The sequence below is a fragment of the Leucopleurus acutus genome, assembly GCF_964270905.1.
Source record: "Leucopleurus acutus genome assembly, chromosome: 10".
Taxonomy (NCBI): Eukaryota; Metazoa; Chordata; class Mammalia; order Artiodactyla; family Delphinidae; genus Leucopleurus; species Leucopleurus acutus.
This window is the reverse complement of record NC_139153.1, coordinates 41,348,216-41,372,101: the sequence shown is the minus strand read 5'-3', so window position 1 is coordinate 41,372,101 and position 23,886 is coordinate 41,348,216. Positions and strand designations below refer to the sequence as shown.

The following is a 23,886-nucleotide window of genomic DNA, read 5'->3' as shown; positions in this document are numbered from 1 at the left end:
GAGCTTTTGGGGGTGTGAAGGAGTGGGAGAGGGAGGTGGAACCCCACGGTGGGGGTCCCGGCTGAGCCCTTGGTCTTGCGGCCTCTAGCCGCCCGGGGTGGAGTCAGGGGCGGAGCTAGAGAGGCCGGGCGGGCGTCTGGATGGGTAGGGACTCGGAGAGACCCGGACCCGGGAGAGACTGGGGAGGAAGAGAGAGGGACGTGAGCCCAGAGACGCGGGCAGGGACGGGGGCGGGTCTGGGGCACAGCAGACCTACCCACTTGGGAGATTCCTGAGGCTGGGGGTCCAGGCGAGGGCGGGGCGGGCAGGAGGGCGGTGGCGGAGCCAGGCTCTGGGGCTGGCGGCAGAGCAGCCTCTCCGGGGATCCCGGTCCAGCCTGAGCGGGAGTCCCGCGGGCGGACAGACAGCGCTGCGGCCGGGGGCGCGCTGGGTACCTCCAGTGAAGAGGGCCTGCTTCGCGGCTGAGGGCCCCTATTCACCGGCCGGGGCCGGACGATCAGAAAAAATAACGTCTGTGCCTTCCCGGAGAGGAAAATGAAGCGGCGGGAGCGGCTCGGGCCACGTTCCCGGGCCCCGATGTCAAAGCTCCCCGGGCCCCGTCCCCTCCACACTCACATCCCGCCGCTGTGCGACCCCGGGCCGCGGCCTCTAGAGAAATGTCCCGGGGCAGGGGGCGGCGAGCTCCGCTCTGCAGCTCCACACACACGCGTCGGAGAAGACGGAGGGGGGGCGGGGGCGGGAGAGGCCCAGGGAGGGCGCGGGGGAGGGAAGAGGCGCCCGGGCCGCGGGGTGGGGGGGGGAGGGGGAGCGGCAGACGCCGAGGCGAGGGACGCGCGCGGCGGGCGGCGGCTCCGAGAGGCGGCCGGGTGGGGGGCGCTGGAAGCCAGGCCGGCCAGGGGGGAATCCCAAGAGCTCCATGAAGTCTCCCCGGGGCCGCGGACGGGGCGCTGTCCTGGGGAGGCTGTCGGGGGATCCCCGACACCCATGGCTAGGCGGGGGCCGCGGCGGCGCGCTCGGAGTAAGTCGGGGTTGGGGGCCAGCGGCGAGGGGAGCGGGTTGGAGTTGGGTAGGGTGACTCCGGGCCTGACCGGGGCGGGCGGGCTGGTTTGTCTCGGTGTCAGTCAGCGGCGCCTCTTCGGAGCCCCGTGGAGCCGCCAGCCCCGCGCCGCTCGGCTCCGTGGCTTTTTTGGAAACTTGCAAATGTTTTCGTAGAGAGAAAAGGGGGAGGGGAGGGAGGGAGCGAGGGAGTGACCGAAACGGAGCTCGGGGCTGCTGGAAGAACGGAGGCCAAGGCCGGGGGAGCTAGAGACGGACTGACAGACAGGCAGAGAGACCGGGCGTCCCGGCCGCAGGCGCGCTCTAGCGGCGCGGGCGCAGGCGGGGCTCCGGCCGAGGATGGGGAGGGAGTGCCGGAGGCGGCCTCGGACGGGATGAGGATCAGAGGGGGCCGAGGGGCAAGGAGCTGGCGGCCCGATCGCCGAAGGGCTCAGTGTCTTTGCAAAGTTGGGATCGAGTACCCAAGCTGCACGCCCGGAGCTGCGCAAAACGCGTCCCCCTACCCCGCCCCCCTACTTGCGCTAGCCGCGGAGCTAAAAATAACAGCCCGTTCGCCCCCTGCAGACCGCGACCCCAACCCCTCCCCCGACCCCTCCCCCACTGGGCGTGGGGCAAAGCCACAGCTCCCAGTTCCCCAAAAGAAAAAAAAAAGAAAAGAAAAGAAAAGGCGGTGCGGGGGGAGAGGGGGGCGGGGGGCGGGCCGGGGGCGGGGGGCCCGGCCATATGGATGTGATTTCTCCTCTCCGAGGCAGACGGGCAGCTCCGCAGCTCTCGGCGCCCGCCCGCCGCCCGCCCGGCCCCCGGCTGCCTCCCTTCCTCCCTCCCTCTCTCTCCTTTGCGCTCGCTCCCTAGCCCTCAGCGCATGGGCCCCGCGCCGGGCCCCGGGGCCTCGGGCCGCCGGGCCTCCGGGGTCCCCTAGGCCCTGGCGTGGGCGGGGCAGCCCGGCCTGACGCAGCTCTGTACCCCACCACCACCACCACCACCAGGGCCGGCAGCGGCGGCTGCCCCGAGGGACGGGGCCCTAGGCGGTGGCGATGGGGGCCGCCCGGATCGCGCCCGGCCTGGCGCTCCTGCTGTGCTGCCCGGTGCTCAGCTCCGCATACGTGCTGGTAAGTCCCCCGCTCGCAGTCCAGGACAGGCTTCGGGCTTGCTCTGGGGTCCCTGGGCGGGGGCTGGCGGTGGGGGGAAGGTGTCCAGGGCTCAGAGGCTTGAGTTCCCCCAGTATCCTGAACTTTGGGTGGGCGTCCCCTCTGGCCCGGGATCCTCGGTGCCTGCTGTCTCTGGGATGTCTGAACTCTGGGTTCCAGATGCCTAAGATTTCCCTATTTCTGAAGACTGGGTTGGGGTCCCAGGTCTGGAAATCTGTGGTTAGGGTCCTCCTATCTTCTCCTCTGAGCATCACTGCTCTGTGTCTCCCTGGAAGATGACAGTGTGATCTAGCAGAAGATTAGGCTTTGGCCCTGATGGAGGGTCACACAGACTTTGCTCTGGGGTCCTCTGTTTTCTGCAAGTTTTGTTTGCAATCTGGGACACAGGGCTGTGGGTCTGAGGTCACGGGGTAGGATTTAAGGGCCCCTCAAGCTCTCACCTTCGCATGCACACACACACATGCGTGCACTCATGCCCAGCTTCACCCAGACGGGAAGATGTCTGCCCAGGGAGGCGGGTATGGTGTGGCATGGAGGAGGGATGGAGCTCCCCTGAAGGAGACTGACCTCACAGAACACTCCCACAGGAGAAACATGCTCCGGTGAGTGAGGAGACCCACATTCGTACCCTCCTGAGAGCAGAGGCCAAGAGGGGACCAGAGAGAGAAGAAGCGACAGACAGATAAGGTTAGAGAGAGAGAAGAGAGAGACAGAGACAAAGAAGATGGGGGTGAGAGCTCCCCAGAGCAGGAGGAGTAGATAGACCAAGAATAGCAAAGAAAAATAGGGAGAGACTGGCAGAGGCCAAGAGCTGGAGACAAAGAGCTGAGTACCCTCGTCAGACTGGGCCAGGGTCTGGGGACCATTTCCTGGGGAGTCAGTCAGATCCCACAGCAGCCCTGTCCTGGGGGAATCAGCAATTGCTGAGGAGACTGCCTGTATCTGACTTCAAGACCCCCTGCTGCCTCCCCCTCACCTCCCAGGTGCGGCTATTTGCCATCTAGAGACACAGGCAGACAGCCTTCCCCTGACCAGCTCCCTATCCAGGTGGAGCCCCAGGCGGGAAGGCAGGAGCTCTTGGATTCCTCCAGCTCTGCCAACGCCTGTGCAACCTTGGGCTATCCTTCTCCACGCCTCAGTTTCCCTATCTGTAAAAAGACACCAAGAAGGAAACATTTGCCTAAGAATCCCTTGATCTGAGGCTTTCCTCTCCTCTGCTGGCCTCAGTACACCCCATTCACTGTTGTCCATGCCCACACAGCATGGCACCCCAAAGCCAGAGACATCGCCCCATACAAGGATTTGTTGATAAGGAAACTGAGGTTCAGAGACTATCAGCACCCTGTGCAGGGATGCTGCAAACACTGGTGAATGCCGGGGCCCAGAGCCATTTCCCCAGCCTCCCCTCGGGCCAGGCTTACCTTTCCCAGGGCCCCTTCCAGGGTGTGTGAGCATAGCCACTGTGCAGAGCCAGCCAGTGTGGTCTGCGTGCACACATGTGTGCAAGTGACTGTAGAGGAATAGACAGGGTGATGGGCGTGGGTGACCTGTGAGTATATCTGTGTGTCGAAGCAGGGCTCTGTGGGACTCAGCATGGTATTCTCTGGGTCTGCGTAAGTGCGAGTGTCTGAGACCTTGTGCGAGCTCACGTGTGTCTGAGGCTGTGGTCTGCACATGACTTGTAGAAGCATAGTTATGCATGTGCGTGTGTGTTTGTGGTCACATGTGCATCCAGGTCTATTGTTTTCTTGTTTTTATTTAATAAATGCTTCTGTAGTGCTGTCTGCTTGCCAGAAACTGTTCTAAGCACTTTACAATATTAGCTAGTTTAATCTTTCCAACAACCCTCTGAGAAAGGTTCTGTTATTGTCCCCTTTAACTGACCTTCACACAACCGATATGACCATTATTTGTTGCATGTCAACAAGTGCCAAGCCCTGTGCCTCTATGAGGGACCCACACTGATTTCCAGGGAAGCTGAGGCACATGCAGAGAATTTGCCCAGCTTAGCCCCGGCCCAAGGCTGAGGGTAGGAAAGGAGGAGGGATGCCAGGGCTGGGTCTGCCCTGGGACCTTGTTGAGACATCTATGGCTGCACACTCAGGCCGTGAGTGCAAGGAACCTTCCATGGCTCCGGGGATAGAGGATATGGCCTGAGGGTCACCCAACACCCTGTAGGCTCCCTGGCCTTAGCTGGAGCCAGCAAGAAACTGAGTCTGCCAGCTCCCTCTCCTAAACCCAGGGGATACTGCTTCCACCCTCAGCTGATGGACCCTGTCACCAAACCTATATGCTGCCTGCCCAGCTGGCCCCAGGACCAGGCTCACATCATCCTCCATGAGGGAGGGACCTCATGGTTGGAGGACCAAAAAGTGTCCCACTGGGAGGACACTGGCTGTGGCCAGACTCAGCTGGTCCATCTTGTGCCTTACAGAAAAGAGTAGCTGTGAGGTTGGGAGTCAGGTGGGCTGAAGTTTGGAGGAAGGGATGGGCCCACAGATTGTGAGTGGGAGGAAACGGGTGGTCTTATCCTTGGGGATGCCTCATCCTAAGGACACCCTCAGCATGCACGCTTGCGAAGGGGAAACTGCAGTGGGAGAAGCTGAAGGTCAGCGTTGTGGGGTTGGGAGGCTTAGAGTGTAGAGATATGACCTCAGGGTCAGACTCAGGAGAGATTGGGGTAGGTGGGACCCAGGGAACCCTTCTCAGCAGGCTCCAAGGGCAGCTCAGCCAAGGGGCTCACTTTTAAAGACAGGAAGGAACCAACACGTATTGAACAGTGGCCATCCCCGGATTCTGACCTAGAAATGGTCACAGATATTTTCTCATTCCAGCTGTTCATCCACCCATTTTATGGGAAAGGGCCCTGAGGGTCACACAGTGAGTCTGTGGCAGAGGTGGGATTTGAACCCAAGTCTTCAGACTCCTGCACGGAGCTTCTTCCTCCAAAGCAGGGTGAGGGCTTATGCTGGCAGGAGATCCCTATGTCCCACTTAGGTTTTCTTTTTCTTCTTTTCTCTCTTTCCTTTTTTTTTTTTTTTAAGTAGAATCCTTTGGTTATTTTACTTTTATTTTCTTATTTTAATTTCATAACTAATACTGGAATATGTTCTTTCTTATAAAAGAGTCAAGTAATACAGATGAAACAGAAGTTATCCTTGATTACTCTCAAACCCATTCCCTATGCTAGAGAAAGCAATTTTAAACAGTGTGGGTGGGGGATGTCCTCCCAGATCCTTTTCTGTATATTTCCAAACAGGTACCTTTTTGTGTGCATATAAAGTAGGTAGTTTTATTCTGTCATTTGCTCTCTGTTTGTTTTTATAAATTTATTTATTTAATTTATTTATTATCTTTGGCTGCATTGGGTTCGTTGCTGTGCACAGGCTTCAGTTGTTGTGGCTCACGGGCTCTAGAGCGCAGGCTAGGTAGTTGTGGCGCACGGGCTTAGCTGCTCCGCGGCATGTGGGATCTTCCCGGACCAGGGCTCGAACCCATGTCCCCTGCATTGGCAGGCGGATTCCTAACCACCGTGCCACCAGGGAAGCCCCTCTATTTGTTTTTTAGTAAATGATAGCAGTTTGTAGATAGGGCTCTGCCATGTGCATTTTTCTACTTAAAGGTGTGTCTTGGAGATCTTCATGTTAGTAAATATAAATCTTTTTAAAGGCTGCATAGTGTTCCAAAACCTGAGATTCATTAAGCAGTCCCTAGGAATGTACGTTTAGATAGTTTCATGTGTGTTTGTATGAGTGTGTGTGTGTGTGTATGAGAGAGAGAGAGATTCCAGATGGTGGCAGGGAAACTCCTTGAAGTGCCTTCTCATGTCCTTGTGTGACCATTTCCCTGTAGGATATTTCTAGATTCTGTCATTGCTGGGTCTGAGAACATGCATATTTTTCATTTTAATAGATATGGCCAAACTGCCCTCTAAAAAGCCTGTGTGGGTTTGTACTCAACACTAGGAATGACGGAGGAGGTCTCTTCCCCACACCCTCTGTCTCACAGGGTAGCCCGAAGATTCTTTTCCTCACCTTGGCCATGGTGTCTCTTGCCATTTTAATATGCCAATTACCAGTGAGCTTTTGGACTTTTACGTTGGCTTATTGTCCGTCTTCTAAGAGCTTGCTCGGAGCCATTACCCATCTTTCTACGGGTTATTTGTCTTTTTCGTATTGATTCGTTGAAGCTTTTTATATCACCTGCCCTTAAACACCTCCACCCTCCACCCCAGCTCTGGGAGCTGCCTGTGGACAGAGCAGGAGGAGGGGGGCCGAGCCCTCCCGGGAACTTGGGTTTTCTTCGGAATGTTTTAATGAGGCATCAAGAGGCCTCCCCCAGATTCCTGTTGTGGGCCTTCTGGGGACACTCCCTGGTCCGGCCACCACATCAGGAAGGCAGCTCTTTCAGAGCCCCCAGGAAAAAGAAAGGGTGGAGTGGGGGGTTTGCAGATGCCTGAAATTGTCTGCAAAATATAGTGTGACTGGGAGAGGGTGCAAAGTTTTGCTCAGATTCTCAAAGACATCAGAAACCTCCAAACCTTTCAGAACCCCAACTCTGGGACCTGCCTTTTGCAGAGGTGAGACCTGGTAGGATTCTGTTCTGCTGACCAGGTTGGGACCTGCCTTGTGCAGAGGTGAGACCTGGTAGGATTCTGTTCTGCTGACCAGGTTATGGTTAGGTTAGGTCATACCATCCTTCTGGGCCTTGGTCTCCAAGCCCAGGTAGAGGCCACTTATGAAGATCCACAGGGTCCTAGCAGCCAACTCTGCCATCCCAGGCTCCATCCCACTGCCTGCCCTGAAGGCCTCCACGCTGGCCAGGATGAGAGGCGTCACAGTGCCTCCCCCCAGCCCCTCCCAGCCCCGAACACAGGCAGCCTGTTCAGGAAGGCCAGGCGAAGGGGAGGAAAAGTCAGCACTTGTCAGCCATGGCGTGGTGGGGCAGGAGCGTCCCCGGCAGGGAACCCGTCCCAGCCTGCTCAGGCCAGACAGACAGACAGAAGGCAGCAAGGGCAGGGAGCAGTGCCTAGCCAGCCGGCATGGGAGACGTCGAGGGGTGCCAGCACAGGTCCCAGTAGTGGAACCTGGAGAAGAGGGGCAGGAAGGCCAGGAGGTCACGAGGGGGTCTCCTGTTAGCCAAGGTTTTCTCCTCCTGGCTTTTCTGAAGGTACAAACTCTCCTCCCTCCTAATACGAGGGTGCAACTATCCTCTGCCCAGTTAGAGCTGAGCACAAGCTGCCATCACCCACGCCATCACCACCTGATCACCTCTAAGTCTACGTCCATTCCTGAATTACCTTTGTGGAGGCTGCCTTAGGTGCTCTGCAAAGAGGCTCTTGCTTGACACAGTGAAAGACAGAATCCAGAAGAACTCTGTGGAAAACTGGTATTGAGGCTGGCACTAGAGGACCCACGTGGCGGGGTACTTCCTCCTTTCTTTCCCTTCCTCTGGGGTTGTTGCTTCAGTATCAAGCAGACCTTAGCTCCATTCCTGGCCCTCTTCTTTCGAACTGTACTCTCGCCTCAGTGGCCTCATTTGTAAGATGGGGATGTTGAAGGAGATGTGGTTAAAGCTCCAGGGGCAATGGCTGGTGCCAACATGTAGAGGGGCTCTCGTGGGGTGGGAGACACCGGTCACATCCAGGGATGGATGTTGGTAGATCTGCTCTCTCTGGAGGTGGGCAAGAAGCCAGCAGCTGTCTTCCCCTGGGGGAGCAGGCTGACGCCGGTCAGAGCGATAGATGAGATGACCCAAGAGGCATCCTGAGGCGGACACCACGCAGTAGAAGGAGCCTCTTCCCAGAGACAGAGGTGGCAGCAGCTGAAGAAGGATCCCTTGTATTTCCTCCTTTGTTTTGCCTGGAGGAGGAGAATGTAGGCATGTCTGGGATCACAGACAGCAAGTGTGTGGAATTTGGCAGTTAGGAGAGGAACTGAGAGGAGTGGCCCTCATTTGGTCAGTGGCACGAAACTGACTCTCCACCACCACTGTCACCATCACACCTCCATCACCATCATTAGCCTTGACATCGCCCCACTCACTGTCTTCACCTCCACCCCCACTGCCCCCATCACTGTCATCTGCAGCTCCGACACCGTTCTCAGTGGGGTCTCCCTGGGAGCTGAGTTAGGAGGAGTGCTTGCCCCCTGGCGGGAGGGGTACTGAGCAGATGGCTTTTCTCTTCCTTTGAGCTTCTGAACTCAGGAAATGAGAAGCACATCCGGGCTTCTTGACCACACATTACTTTCTCTCTGAGACAGCAGCTTCTATGTTTGTAGATAACATACTGGCTTCCAGCCCGCATCTGCACCCTGCCTGTGGCCCCACAAAAAACAGCCCTAGGCTCCCTGGCCACTTCTCTCCCTGCATATTCACAAACTGCAGATCACGCACATGTGTGCACACAGGAAGGTTCCACGTTGGAGGGTTGAACATGGGGAGAGTGCTACAGCCGAGCCCTCCAATGGTTAGGTCAGGGGAAGTCAGCCCTAACCCGAGACTGTAGGAGGGGTGTGGGAGGAAGAGGGGCTCGGGACACCTGGCACCAGGGCTAGGTGACCCTATCAGTGGTGGGTATGGACTAACTGACCCTTGGCCATGACCCAGCTCCAGGTCCCTCAGTCCTTATCCGTGAGACCCGAGAGGCACAGACTCTCTGGATCTAAAATGATACAAGTCTGAATCCTCCTTACCAGGAGCTAGGCCAGGAAACACTGAACTCTGCAGGGGGAAAGGGGCTGGTCGGGGAGGGTGCAGCGGATGGAGTGGCCAGGCCAGGAGGAGAATCAGAGCTCTCAGCATTTCCTGCATCACTCCATTAGGAAAGACCTCACTCAGGGCAGAGGCAGAGGAGGGGCCCTCCTGCCCCTTAAGCCCAAGTATGGGGGTCTGGCAGTGACCCTGAATCTTAGTGTGAGTCCAGGGTGGATCCAGAAATGCAGGGAGTTATCGGGGTGTCCTTTCATCCCAAAAGCTGGCCAGGCAGACCTCACCTGCAGGCCCTCCTGTACCCCCTGCTCCCAATCCTCCTTGGAGTCCCACCACCCACCTGCTCCTCACTGTGGCCCCCTGGTCTCAGTCATCTACTCAGACAGTCTCCCCCTGCCTCTCTGGGTCCTGAGCCTGGGGGAACCCATGGTGCCCGGCAGCACAGTGGCCCATAGCCAGAGGCGGGGAGCCATGACTTGGTGCTGCTGCTGACCCAGTGGTAATAATAGCAACCAGCTTTTTGTGGGCCCCACCCCTGCCCAAGCTTTTCATACAGGACCTCATTTAACCCTCACAACAGCCCTATTATTATCTTGATTTTACACATGGGAGACTGAGGCACAAGGGTTAAACAGCTTTGCCAAAGATACAAAGTCAGTCAGTGGTGGAGACAGGATTCAAGTTCCAGTGCTGGTGGCAGCATCTCCTTAGATGAGGAGAGGGTGCAGCTGGAGGGAGAGGTCATGGATGAATTCCAGGCAGGGGAGATGTACTCTAAAGCAAGTGGGGATGCCCTTGGTGTAGAGCTGCCCTCCACTCCTTGGGAAAGTGCTTTCTTGACTCCTTGGCTTGAATCCTTCTTGCTGCAATGGCAGTTCTGCCATGATTGGGTGACAGAGAAATGGGTCGTACAGTCCAGGGAGGCCAGAGATGGTGCCACCGTCCCTGTGGGTGAAGGAATCTGGGGGCTATCTGGTGCCTGAAGCACATGCCCCTCTCCTGGGCATTCCCAGACCCACCAGGAAATGAGACTCCAGAAAAGAGGGTGTGCCTCCTCTTGGCCACAGAGGGCAGCAGTAGCAGTAGGTGGCGGCTGAGCAGATGCCTTGGGCCTGTGAGAGGGTGTGTGGGTCAGTTCCTGGTCGTCACCCAGCTGCACACCTGTCTGTCAGTCTGCCAAATGGGCAGTTTTCAACCCATGGCTGCCTGCCTTTAGTCTAGGCCATCAGCCGTAACCCTCAGTGGGTCACATCAGTGGGCTAGTCTGTCTATCGGGAGGGCTGGTGTGCCAGACTTTGGGGACTGGTGGAAGCCTGTCAGCCGCTCAGGAGCTTTTCCTCAGCTGGAAAAAATCTGGTGATTATCTGTTCATTTTGAAAGAGATGAAGGTGGGCAGAAGGAGAAGGGGTGGTGGGGAAGGGGGCATGCTGAGGGAGTAAGGATAAGATGATAGGAAAGGTGGTACTGACCGTGGTTACGGGGCTGGTGGCAGTGATGGTGCTGATGTTGCCTTTGGTGGTGATGGTGCTGGTGGGGGTGGGGATGGCAATGCTGGTGGTAATACTGGAGGTGGTGGTGATGGTCACGGTGGTAATCGTGCTGGTGGAAACAGCACTGGTGGTGGTGATGGTAATGATGTTCTACCAGTTGTGATGGTGATGATGGTGGGTACACCGATGGTAATAGTAGTTAGTGCTCATGGGGGTAATGGTGCTGCTGCCGCTGCCGGTGGTATCGGTGGTATTGGCGGTGGGCGGCATGGTTGTGTTGGTGGTGTTGGTTGTGGTGGTGATGGTGGTGGTGGTTCCTGACAGAGGTACTAGTTGCAGTAATGGAAATGGAGGTGAAAGGGTGCTGTAGTGGGGGTGGGATGGGCAGGGCAGCTACCTGGGGATCAGACCCCTCAGCAGCTTGGATCCCCAATGCCAGAGGCACAAAGAGAACTTCAGGTTAGTCTTGGAGCCCCCTGGATTAGGGAAAACCCTAGTTGTCCTCCCTCAAGCCCCATCTCCCCAGGGCTACTTCTGCCCCAGCCTGCTCAGCCTTAGCTGCGGGTGGGGGAAGTTAGAGGAGCTGTAGGGGCCAGCAGCAAGCACGTGGGAATCTCTCCAGCAGTTCCCGGGCATTGGGTCCAGCTGAGATCTCAGGGTCCAACTCAGACGCCAGTGATCCGCGAAAGCACGGACACCCACAGACATGCAGGCTAATGAGCAACCGTATCACACACTCGCAGACACACACACGCGGACCTTTGCCCAGAAACATAGGTACACGTGCATGTTCACAGACACCTCAGGCTCACGTCCCAAATGTGCATGCTGGACGATCCCCACGTGAGAATATACAGAGACAGGGCACACACCAGTGCACACACCAGCCAGACAGCATTGTGCGCGGCCACTCAAGGCTGTGCCGCCACTCACACGCAAAGACGCGCACGCGCCTCTGCTAAGTGAAACCAGCAGAACCCAATCCCAGCCGAGCCAACTGGAGACTCCTTGGCCCTAGAAGCCCTTGCTGCTGCCACCGAGAGACTCGGTCAATTAACTTCTCCCTGCAGCGGTCTCCCTGACCCTCCCGGCGGCTGCCCGCCCCCGCATAATGGGGCCCGCCCCTTCCCCCCACCTCCACCTCCCTCCCCTGCCTCCTCTGGGCTCTCCCACCCTCCAAAGCTCCGCTCAGACTGAAGGGACCGGGCCCTGACAGGGGATGTCTGAGGGGATGCAGCTCTGCCTGTTGAAGGTCTAAGGGAACCAGGCTCTGTCCTGGGGGTCTGCGGGGACATGGCCCTGACTTGGGGGTGAAGGTGGGGTCTGAGGGGATGCATTAACCTCTTGTGGGTCCCACTCATGGGAGTGGCTGGGCTTGGGCACACTGAGTTTTTCCCAGGGCGGGATGCTGCCTTTACCCCCTTACTTCCTTCCAACCCTAAGTCAGGGAAACAGAGGCTCAGAGTGAGTCCCATCTCACCCCCACCTCCGTGACGTTCCTGCTCCCTTCCTTAAAATGATGCCAGTGAATCCTCGTGGGTGGCAGCCAATACCCAGGGTGTACGTGCTGGAAGGAAAGAAAGGAAGGACATTCCAGGCAGAGGGAACAGCAGGAGCAAAGGCCCGTCCACATCATCAGAACACAGGGTCTACTTGGATGTAGGGAAACTTCCAGATAAGCAATGGATGTGGGTGACTCCCACCCACAGCCTGCACAGGAGTGCCCCGCCCAACCCAGACCACTTGCCAGCAATTTCTCCATCCTCTCCCTCTTGGGACCTCAAGGGTGGGAGGAGTTGAGGCACTCTCCATTCACGGGGAAAGCACTGACTGGGGAGAGGGCCAGGATGGAAATTGGTGACTCCCAAGGTCCTGAGGGCACTAGGACTTGAAGGAATCCAGGCCCCGTTTCTTTCCCCAGAGTTCACCACCCCTTATCCACCCCCTCTCCACCCAGGTCCCCAATAGACAGCCAGGATCCGGTGAGGATCCACCCTGGGACATTCCATCCCTTTCCCATGTACCCCTGGGGAACAGACTGGACAGAGAATATCAGTGGCTGCAGCCTATGGGGTTACTATCGGGCAAGCAGGGGACAGCACCCCTCCCCCTTTTTTCCCTATGGTGGGGCAGGCCCTTCCCCTTGAAGCCGAGGCTTCCCGGTCTGTACAATGGAGCTACATAAGGCAGATTTCCCGCATTCTTTGGAAAGGGGGGGGAATCCCTCAAGGAGGTTGGGATAGTTGTGGAGTCTGCCGCTCTGCTGGGAAGTCCTGCCTGCAATCTGACCTTCGGCTTGGTAGGTGGATGCAGATGACGTCATGACCAAAGAGGAGCAGATCTTCTTGCTGCACCGTGCCCAGGCCCAATGTGAGAAGCGGCTCAAAGAAGTCCTGCAGAGGCCAGGTGGGGGCGGGGCTAAAGGAGGAGGGTCTGGGGGCAAGCTCAGGAGACAGAGGGGCCAGAGGAAGGTGGGAGCCCAGGATGCAGATCCAAGTGGCACCAAGGGAGGGTAGGTCCAGGTAAAGTGGGCCAGGCCAAAGTGAGGACCAAAAATGGGGTGAGTCAGGTGAGATTAAAGTCAGCAGGCTCAGAGATGCACTGAGCCTCCCCTCCCAGGGTGGGGATAGGAGGTTACGGAGGCAACTACTGACTGAATTACCTCGAACTGGTTTAGATCTAGTGAGGCACGCCACGATCAGGAGCACTGACGAGGGCTCCAGACCCCGCTGGAGTGGGCTGGGACAGCTTCCTGCAGGAGGAGGAGCTATCCAGTGCAGGTGCAGAAGGAAGAATAGGTCTTTGAAAAAGGCCCCCTGGGCAAAGGGCAAGGCAGAGGTGTCCAGGGTCAGGAGAATGGGCCTGGAAGGGGAGGAGAATAGAGGGATACGGATGGGTTTCTATGTCAGTCACATCCACTGTCCAGTAAAGGGTTCTTGATGGGGTAGGAAGGCTTCCTTCTACCAACACAGCATCTCCATGGGACCCCTGCCATGGCGAAGCTGGGAGGGGCACTCACCTGACCTCACAGCTCCTGCTCCAGTCTCAAGCTGGTCTCTTCCTTGAGTCCTTTTCCTGGAAGCGGAAATGGAGCTTCATTAGCAACCATCCAGGCCTCTGGCTTCTGTCTGATTAATCTCCTCAACCTGGAAGAGGCCCAGACCCCACCTGACTGGCAGGCAAGAACAGCTTCCTCCCCTGCGCTGGCCCTCAGACTGCTGGGAGAGGATGCTGATGCACACCCAGGACGCAAGCACACAGTGACATACCCTGGAGCCCACAGACTTTGCTCCCCTTCACAGGGACTGGCATGGTCTCTGCAGTCACAGCCCTGCCCACACTGGCCCCGCCAGTGGCTCCCTGGTCCCCTGCCCCAGTCACATCAGGGTCTGGGCAGTCCTGAACCCAGCCGTCTTTCTGGTTGTGGAAGCATGGAGGCACCCCCCTCTGCCCTCTCTTTGTTCACGATGGAGGCCTTCCCTTCCCACTCTACCTCATCCTGCTACCCCCACCCTACTGATGCCCCAGGGTGCGGGCAGGAAAATGGGCACAGCCATTCTATCCCAGCCCAGGGTGTCTGCACTCAGCTTCTCATTGTTGCCACAAACCCCGACATGGGAGGGCCAGGGGGCCTTGGCTTGGGCTGTAGCTGAAGGTTAGATAATGAGGAAGACTTTCAGCAAGGAAGAGAGACCTCAGGCATCTCTCCAGTGGAGGGAAAGGCCAGGCCCCATCTCAGATGGAGAGTCTCCAGGGTCCCTTGTGGAAGCTGTGAACCCCTTACTTGGGTATCCTAGGGCAGGGGATGGGGTAGGTGGGCTCATCTGTCTTCCCTTGACAACCGCATCTTGCTCTTGTCTTTCGTACCACCAGCTTCTCAACCTACACAGCGCTCTGGCCGGGATTCATTTTCACTGTTTCACCTCTGTTGACATCACCACTACTGTCTACTTTTGCCATGCGCCCCCTGGTGGGGCCTTCGCCTCCTGCGTGGGCTTTGGCTATGACTCCTGGGTCAGACATTTCTGCCCGGATTTACCGCTCAACCCACTCACTAGTTGATCCCACACCTGAATTGTGTTCGTTACCATTTGAACCCCTTGTTTACAGTCTCCATGCCGACTGATTACTTCTGCACCTGGCAAGCACTTTACAGTTTGTAAAGCACGTCCCTACCTGTCATCAGCCTAGGTGTCAGCAGGGCAGGGGACAACCCCCATGGTACAAAGGGGGAGTCTGAGGCAGGAGGGTACCCTGGGTCTTCTGCTGTAGTGCTGTCAACAGCCATAACTGGCCTAATTTCTCCAGCTGACATAATGGAATCAGGCAAAGGATGGGCATCTGCATCCACATCAGGGAAGCCCAAGAAAGAGAAGGCATCTGGGAAGCTCTACCCTGAGTCTGAGGAGGACAAGGAGGTGTCCACTGGCAGCAGGCACCAAGGTACGTCTGTGCTTCCATGCATCCGAGATCGACTCGGACCCACTTGCCCCACTGCTCCACAGCCTTCATGTGAGCTCATGCTCCTCGGCTCTTGTAGGAGGGGAGGTGCTAGGAGGAGACTCAGCCCAGGCGGCAGTGTGGAGGGGGCAGGCAAGCTGGATGGACTAGGGCCCCCAGGAGATGTGGGCAGAGAATTTGACCGCACACCTCAGGGGTGGACGCAGGGCTGTGGCCCCTCCCATGGAGAGAGATGACAGAGAACCCAGGAGACAGAGGGGCAGGGAGAGGCTGGGAGAGACCCAGAGACAAAGAGAGGCAGGAAGAGACAGAGAGGGGACCAGGAGGCACACACTGGGACTGGGACTCAGGGTGTCATAGGAGGGTGCATCAAGACACATAGTGGGGTTGGCCATAGAGACAGAGCAGGACAGAAGGGCGGCTGTGAAGGGGTGGGGCCAGACAGTGGGACAAGGAGGGCAGAAGAGAAGAGGAGGGAGATGCGGGCTGCATTGTCCCTCAGGGAGGTAAGGAGAGACAAACGCAGAGCCCAGGCTGCAGCCACAGGGCCAGTTTGAACCAGCTGGGTGGGCAGCAGATTCCAGATGGGCCACATCTGGGAGGCTGTGGTCACCCTGTGGCTCCCCAGGGATCAGAGGGAATTGTGGGCCTGGCCAGGCGGGGCTGGGAATATGGTGCCCAGGACAGAGAGCCTTTCACCAAGCTGGGGTGGGTCTAGCCATCAAGGCAACCTTCCAGGGTGGCTGGAGAGTCCTGTGGTTGGAGCCCTGCAGGGGGAAGAAGGAAGCTGGGAGTGGAAAGTGGAAGATTCAGAGGCTGGAGACTCTCCAAGGTCACTTAGCATCTCTGCTGTGAGGCTGGAGCCCCAAAGTGGGATGTGTCGCCCTGCCTTGAATCCCACAGTTAGCACTTAGATTTGGGGGATTATATGTACCCCCACAAGTGGTCACCAGAGCCTCACAGCAGGTGCTCAGGGCGGGTCTTGGATAGTGGTGGAAGTGCATATCAATCCCAATTTCCCAATGAAGAAACTGAAGTGCAGAGAGAGTAGACACCTGCATGAGGTGGGCAGCTCTTCAGGAGTCCGGCTGGCACTGGAAACTAGACCTTCTTCCTCTAGTCCATGGTCCCTGGGCAAGGAGCACATAGGAAACATCCTCAGCTGAGGGACAGTTAGTCTGGGAACTTGCTCTTCTTTAGGGACACCTGGAAGGTGGGACCAAGAACAGAGAGAAAAGAGAGAGGCCTGGCTAGGGGCTGAGCACCAGAGGAGGGCAGGGCCCCGGGCTGTATGACCTTGGTAAATCACTCGCCTCTCTTGGCCTCCACCAGCCAATCTAGAAAATAGGACCATTACCAGCACCTGCATAGAGGGTCTGAGGGAATTCTGTGAGGCCAGGTGGGTGCAGGGCACAGTAGGGAGTAAGGGCTCAATACGTTCTCTCCAGAATGCTCCAGGCCTGAGTTCTCCAGTCTTGGGGCACACCTATCCCTGAGGGAGCCAGAGACCACAGGTGTGTTTATTCCTCTGGGTCACTAACCATGGATCTGACTGATGTCCCCCACCTTTTCTGTCTATCTCTGTGGTCACAGGGCGCCCCTGCCTGCCAGAGTGGGACCACATCCTGTGCTGGCCGCTGGGGGCACCAGGTGAGGTGGTGGCCATGCCCTGTCCCGACTACATTTATGACTTCAATCATAAAGGTAAGGCGGGCTGGAGTAGGGTGGGGACCACAGGGATGTCAGGACTTGGAGCTCAGGGCTTCAGTGGTGCCAGACCTCTCTGCCTGCCCTGACCCTCCTATGGACCTGCAGGCCATGCCTACCGTCGCTGTGACCGTAATGGCAGCTGGGAGCTGGTGCCAGGGCACAACCGGACATGGGCCAACTACAGCGAGTGTGTCAAGTTCCTGACCAATGAGACTCGTGAACGGGTGCGAGGCTTCCCCCTCCCTAACCTGACCCGTGTAAGGCCAGCCCACTCCACTGGTGACCCCTGAACCTAGTCCTGACTCATCCAGCAACCTTAAAGTGGCCTCTGACCCTTAACCTGATGCTCACCCCAGTCCCAGGGCTCTGACAGTAACTCCCCACCTGCACAGGAGGTGTTTGACCGCCTGGGCATGATCTACACCGTGGGCTACTCCGTCTCGCTGGCCTCTCTCACCGTGGCTGTCCTCATCCTGGCCTACTTTAGGTGGGCGGGGCGAGGAGTGGGGCGGGGGTCTGGGGTGGGGAGGGGACGTGGTCGGGGAGGGGCCGAGGTGGGGGGCGTGGGGCGTGGCCAAGGGCGTGATTGGACCGGGCGGAGGCATAATGTCTCTCTTCCGCTCACTGTACCCTGCACACCAAGCCCCGCTTCGTGCCCTCCCGCCGCGCGTCCCCGTGCCCCCACCCACGGTGGTGTCGCGCGCTCCGCAGGAGGCTGCACTGCACACGCAACTACATCCACATGCACCTGTTCCTGTCCTTCATGCTTCGCGCCGTGAGCATCTTCGTCAAGGACGCGGTGCTCTACTCCGGCGCCACGCTTGATGAGGCTGAGCGCCTCACGGAGGAAGAGCTGCGCGCCATCGCCCAGGCACCGCCGCCGCCCGCCGCCGCCGCCGGCTACGTGAGTGCCCCCTCCGGCGGCCCGCGCCCGCCCGGGGCCCCTAGCCACCAATGGCTTCGCGGGAGCCCCACCCACCCTGCGGCGCCTCTGCCCTCGCCCCCGCCTGTCTCTGCAGCCACGCGCTTCAGGCCACTCACACCCACCTCTCTGCGTGCATTGCACCTCTCAGCCCTGCTTCCAGGCCCTGTTGCCCAGAGCTTTGTGAGTGTTCCCCCTCCCCGCACTTTCATCAACACTCCTGCCTCGGCCCCGGACCACCAGTCACCCCACCTCTTCACCTTGATCCCCCACCCCCGTCGTCCGTGCCCTCCTGCCTGGGCAACATCGCTTCCACACACACTCCTCAGCCCCTGCCCTTGGTAGAGCCTGTCCCTTCCTCACCAGCTTGACTAGCACCTGTCGTATCTTACCAGCACCCCCTCCCACTGCCCATCCCTCAGCCCAGCCCAGCCCAGCCCTCCCCAGATGCAGGTCCTGCTTTCTGGCTAACACCAGCTGCTCTCCTAGGTGGGCTGCCGGGTGACTGTGACCTTCTTCCTTTACTTCCTGGCTACCAACTACTACTGGATTCTGGTGGAGGGGCTGTACCTGCACAGTCTCATCTTCATGGCCTTCTTCTCAGAGAAGAAGTACCTCTGGGGCTTCACGATCTTCGGCTGGGGTACGCAGGCACGCAGGCAGCGAGGTGCAAGCAGGGTGGGACCATGGGCAGCAGGGTCAGAGAGTGCCACTGAGGGGAAAGCACCCATACAGCGTATCCTGTGCCGGATGTGAGGCAGCAGGTGGTGAGCCTTCTGTGACTGACTGCCCCCCCTCACCCCAAGCTCAGGGAACAGGGCTTGGCCAAGGGTTAGGGTTCACTTGGGGTTGTCTCAGCCTGGAGTTGGGGCTCACCTGGAGGCAGGTTCACCCGGGGTTGAGGCTCAGCCCAGGAGAGGGAGGGGGGACTCTCAGGTCAAGATTCCACTCAGGATCAGAGTGGATCTTGGGTCAGAGGTCAGCCTGGGGCTGGAGTTGGAAGGCAGCTATTCTCACCACTGTATCACCACTGCTGGGGCTGGAGTTGGGATCTGGAACGCTCCCTCCACCCTGAGCCCCACTTCTCCACCAGTCCCCACGCTGCATGGAGCTGTCCATGCTTCTGCCACCCTGCCCACAGGGTCCACGGCCCAGAACTGCAGGCCTTGGCTCTAGCATCATCTAGGCTTCAGCAGCTCCTCTGCAGAATGGGTTGCTGGGGTTCTGCACTCCTCCCCCCACAGGCTGTGGGATCGAGTTACCAATAATTGTCCATTATTGTTGGCAGCTCCAGAGCTTGGCCAGGCTCCGGGGCAACTGGCCAGACTGCAGAAGGGTAGGCTGGGTGGCTGGAGCCCTCCCTGCGCTCAGCACCTAGAGGCCCTCACATCAACAGCCATAGCCTCCCTGCCCTTTGGTGGACACTCTGACCTTGACCTCATCCATGGCAAGCCCCAGAGTTGCAGGCTGATGTGGGCTCTGGGGCTAGAGGGTATCAGTGTGGGCGGGAAGCACACAGATAGGGGAACACAGAGAACTTCGTGGCACAGGAATGTCACAGCTCTTTTCCTTGCATAAACCCAGGTCATGCCCTGCCCTTCCCAAGGGTACCCTGGGCCTAGAATGAAGTGTGTGGGGGCAGAGGGTGGGGATTTGGGCTCCTTCCTAGAGGCAAAACTCACTCAGAGGTACCATGTACCATCTGAGTTGGCTTGGGCCTGGGCACACAGAGATTTCCCTGTAGCCCTTTATCCATCCTGGAACAACAGCACACCCTGTCCAGCCTCATCCATGGGGCTAGGACTTTGTAAAGGGTGGCAGTGCTGGAATAGAAAACCCGTGATGATAAGCTCCCTCCCTCACAGGGAACCCCTAGCCCAGGGCAGCACCCTTTAGGGGAGGGGAGGGCAGAATGGCCTGGGTGTGGATAAATTAGTGATACCTTATTCACCAAGTGCCCAGCAGGAGTGCATGTGTGGTACAAGATGCGGAACCAAGATGAGGGCAGAGGGCTGAACAGGGTCCTGAGGGCTGGAGCCCTGAGGGGAGGCTGTGCGGACAGCAGGGCAGCACATGCAAGAGTAGGGCTCTGTCACCAATTAGCCCATGTGCCCAGGGTGAGGGGGGTCAGGGACAATGGTGGGCTAAGCTGGGGGTCACCAGGGATGAGGGGAATGGGACTGGCAAGGTGGGCTGAGGAGAGAGACATCATGAACAGTCCCTCACACACTGTCTCCCTCTGTGCCCACAGGTCTGCCTGCCATCTTCGTGGCTGTGTGGGTCAGTGTGAGAGCCACCCTGGCAAACACCGGGTAGGTCCAGGTGGAGAAGTGGGCAGGAGGCTCTGACACAGGCCAGAAACACCCCTGCTACCCTCTTTCTCTGTAGAGCACATGAGGGGCACCTCCTGTACCCTGGCCCTGAGTGGCCCAGTTTCAGGAGTTTTCAGTTCAGCTTCAAGCTGGGTACCCGCTCAGGGTCAGCGGAGGCTACTTCAAAAGGGACCTCTGAGGGTGGCCTCAGGCCTGGCCATATATGACACTCCCCTGTCCTGTGCTCTTGGTGGGAGTTGGGGGACAGCTAATGTTGGAGCAGACCAGCTCTGGAGCCTCCCTGTGGGAAGGCTCAGGTTGGGAACGGCAGGGGGTGGGGGCTGATGCCTCAACCTCCCCCAGGTGCTGGGACTTGAGCTCCGGGAACAAGAAGTGGATCATCCAGGTGCCCATCCTGGCCTCCATTGTGGTAAGCAGGGGTGGCCACAGAGCTGGGTCGGGGTATGGACCGTGGGTCCCAGTGACCAGCCCCTGACAGGGACCTATAGAGGCTTCCCTGGGCCCCAGGGTTGGAGCCACAAGGCCCAAGAAGCAGCTGATCCCCACCCGAGTCCACATGGGGAAACCAAGGGCCTAAGGAGCCACCTGGAGACACAGTGGCAGAGCAGAGCCTGAGCAGGGTCATGGGTCCCAGAGTCCTTGCCCCTCTCTGCTAGGGTGCAGCCTCGAGACGCAGCCCTCCCTCACTCCCACAGCTCAACTTCATCCTCTTCATCAACATTGTCCGGGTCCTCGCCACCAAGCTGCGGGAGACAAACGCTGGCCGGTGTGACACGCGGCAGCAGTACCGGTGAGCCACACCCACCATGCCCAGGCTCCTCAGAGTTCAGGGGTCATCCAACACCAGCACCATGTACAAAAGCAGACAGAGGCTCCGCGAGTGAGCCTGTCTCAAGGAAGGACTCAGCTCCTGACTCCCTTGCTGGCCCTGCCAGCAGCGATAGGAGGCACCCCAAAGCCAGGCTGGGCCTCTTGGCGCTAGGCCCTGCACTAGAGCTGGGGTCTGGGCAGGACAAACCCAGACTTCTCCTCAGAGAGCTGGTCGCAGGGAGTCTGAGAGACAGGTGGGCAGTGGGTGGCCTTGAGAAGGCGGAAGCTTGACTGAAACCTGAGGAGGGACCTTGAGATACCGAGGTAAGGCCACAGGGGAGTGGGGGAGTGCCTGCAGAGGGACCAGCAGGTGCAAAGGGCCCTGGGACAGGGCGACATAACTTATGGTCCACTCTGGGACACCTCAGAATCAAGGGGCCCTGTTAACACTTTGCTGAGAAAACAAAGTGTCATTGGCTCAGGTGAACTGGGTTCCCCCACTGGCTGCCAGAGCCTCGGGCCTTTTAGTGGCTTCTGGAGCCTGGGGTTGGCAGGTCGGGGTACACAGCGCCTGTTGAGGGGAAGTGGCTCCACCCTGACCCCCCTGCCCCGCTGGCCCAGGAAGCTGCTCAAATCCACACTGGTGCTCATGCCGCTCTTTGGCGTCCACTACATCGTCTTCATGGCCACGCCATACACCGAGGTCTCAGGGACGCTCTGGCAAGTCCAGATGCACTACGAGATGCTCTTCAACTCCTTCCAGGTGCGCAGCCCTGTCTGAGGGTGAGGGGCGGGTGGGGTTGGGAAGGCTGCTTCCACCCTCTCCAGATGCAGCTCTGGGCCCTGACCCAGTACCCTCTCTCCACAGGGATTTTTTGTCGCCATCATATACTGTTTCTGCAACGGCGAGGTAAGCGGTGGGCCACGCTGGAGCAAGGCAGGAAGGACGCAGAAGTGCCGGGGGAGGGTGGGTGGAATTTCCTGGTGGTCCGGTGGTTAGGACTCCGTGCTTCCATTGCAGGGGTCCTGGGTTTGATCCCCGGTCGGGGAACTAAGATCCCACAAGCCGCAAGGTGCAGCCAAAAATAAAAAAAAATTTTTTAATTAAAAAATGAAAAAGAAGTTCCGGGGGTTCCCGAGTCCTGTCCCTTCATTCTTCTGCCTGGTTCTTACTCTGTTCCTCCAAGAACATCCCTGAGGACGTTCTGAAGGCAGAGAGAAGTCTTTCCAGATGATTCAGGCTGAGGATGCGCTAGGATTTGTGGGCAAAGCCAAGTATCTTCCCAGCCCCACGGTTGAATCGGTTGAATCGTCTGTCATCCAGATTGAACACTCATCCACCCTTGGGGTCATTTGAGCTTTCTAGATTCTGGGTGTGTCAATTGCCTGCAGCCAGGCGCCATGTTCTGAGAATGACGGGATTCTTCTTGGCCTTGAAATTTTCCAGTAACAGCCTGCGCCTCTTTACATTCAGTGCTGAGTGTTGCAGGGGCAGGGATGGGGGCACCGCTGGGGTTGGGGACATGTGGCAGAGGGGTTAGGGGCACACCTGACCACCCACCCTCCTCCTGCCATCCCAGGTACAGGCTGAGATCAAGAAATCCTGGAGCCGCTGGACATTGGCACTGGACTTCAAGCGCAAGGCACGCAGCGGGAGCAGCAGCTACAGCTACGGTCCAATGGTGTCTCACACGAGTGTGACCAATGTAGGGCCCCGCACGGGACTTGGCCTGCCCCTCAGCCCCCGCCTGCTGCCTGCTACCGCAGCCAATGGCCACCCCCAGCTGCCCGGCCACACCAAGCCAGGGTCCCCAGCCCTTCAGACCACACCACCTGCCGTGGCCGCTCCTAAGGACGATGGGTTCCTCAACGGCTCCTGCTCGGGGCTGGATGAGGAGGCGTCTGCACCAGACAGGCCACCTGTCCTATTGCAGGAGGAATGGGAGACAGTCATGTGATTGGGGACCCGAGGGTTGGACCTGTGGACATAAGGGTGGACAAGCGGACCAAGAGACAGGTTGTTGGACAGTTGCCCACTCAGGACTGGGGCTGGGAGGATAAAACAGGAAAAAAAAAAAAAAAAAAGGAAAAGGAAGCAGCGTGTGGCTTCCTGTGGTCTGAACTGGGCACCTATTCCAGGAGGGGAGGAGCTGGGAGCCATGGGGGTGTTCTTGGTCTTACCTCAGGAGGGGGTCTAGGAACCATGGGCCAGTCCCTGGGGGGTCAGGACCCAGCCCGGCAGAAAGGGCCTGAGAGAGGCCCCTGTCTAAGCCTAGAGAAGCTCAGGTTTGCTGGGTCATCAGCACCCCAGTGGCCCCATGCAGGAGGAGGGCCCCAGCCTTTCCCTGTCTCCAGCTGTCACCTCGGCTGCTCCCTGCACTTGTACACAGGCTCCATGGGCACCCAAGCTGCCTTTGGCCCAGGCTGAGTCCACAGACCTACTCACCCTGAAACACTCATATTGGCCACCTCTAGGACAGAGCTATGTCTTCCTTTCAGACTGGGTGCCCCCCAGGACAGAGTGGAGCCTCTCCTCTCAAACTGGATTTCCTCTAGAACATGGTTTAACCTCTTCCCACAGACTGAGGACCTCTTCCACCCCATGACAGGGCTGTGTTTACTCCTCAGACTGGATACCCCCAGGACAGAGCTGTGTTCATCCTTCAGACTGTCCCCCCCGCAGAACAGCGCTATGCTCACCCCTCACACAGACCGGGCACCCCCCAGGACAGGGCTATACTCACCTCTCAGACTTGTTACCACCTTCCCTTTAGATGAACCCCCAAGATGAACCCCTCAAAGCTTTCCCTTTGAACTAAATACCCCCAAGACATGCTGGGTACCCCCCTCAGGTTTGGTGATCCCAAGCAGGGCAAGGTTCCCCCATATCCACTTGGATACCTCCTCCCCAAGGGCTGGCCCTCCTTCCTCAGGAATTTTGCACCCAGTCCAAGGCCAGGCCTCCCTCTTTAGACTGGGCAGCATTTGCCCCCTTGACTGGATGTCCAGGATAGGACTGGACCTCTTACATCAGTCTAAGCTCCTAGTCCAGGACAAGGTCTCCTCCCTTAGACCTGGAGCTCCTGGGCCAGGGCCAGCCCCCCCACTCAGAGAGACCCTGAGCCCCACCTGGGCCATCCAGGTGTTGGCAGAGGAAGTGGGAGCCCTCAGAGGGCCTGGCAGGCAGTCAGGACCCTGTTTGCCTTGAACAGGGGCTGGAGCCAGGTAGTCATTTCTCCCTTCAA

The 23,886-nt window shown here is 58.4% G+C and overlaps 1 protein-coding gene across 1 annotated transcript; it reads left to right on the top strand.

The window, feature by feature from the left end:
• Positions 1-1,448: 1,448 nt before the first annotated feature.
• On the top strand, positions 1,449-22,639 carry PTH1R (parathyroid hormone 1 receptor). The gene is made up of 14 exons (XM_082847148.1): positions 1,449-2,165; positions 12,709-12,811; positions 14,714-14,848; positions 16,460-16,570; positions 16,682-16,800; positions 16,969-17,063; positions 17,288-17,480; positions 17,988-18,141; positions 19,750-19,810; positions 20,174-20,240; positions 20,527-20,621; positions 21,263-21,404; positions 21,510-21,551; positions 22,222-22,639. Exons 1-14 carry the CDS (start codon positions 2,091-2,093, stop codon positions 22,597-22,599), a joined length of 1,770 nt encoding a protein of 589 aa, XP_082703274.1. The 5' UTR covers positions 1,449-2,090; the 3' UTR covers positions 22,600-22,639.
• Positions 22,640-23,886: the final 1,247 nt, after the last annotated feature.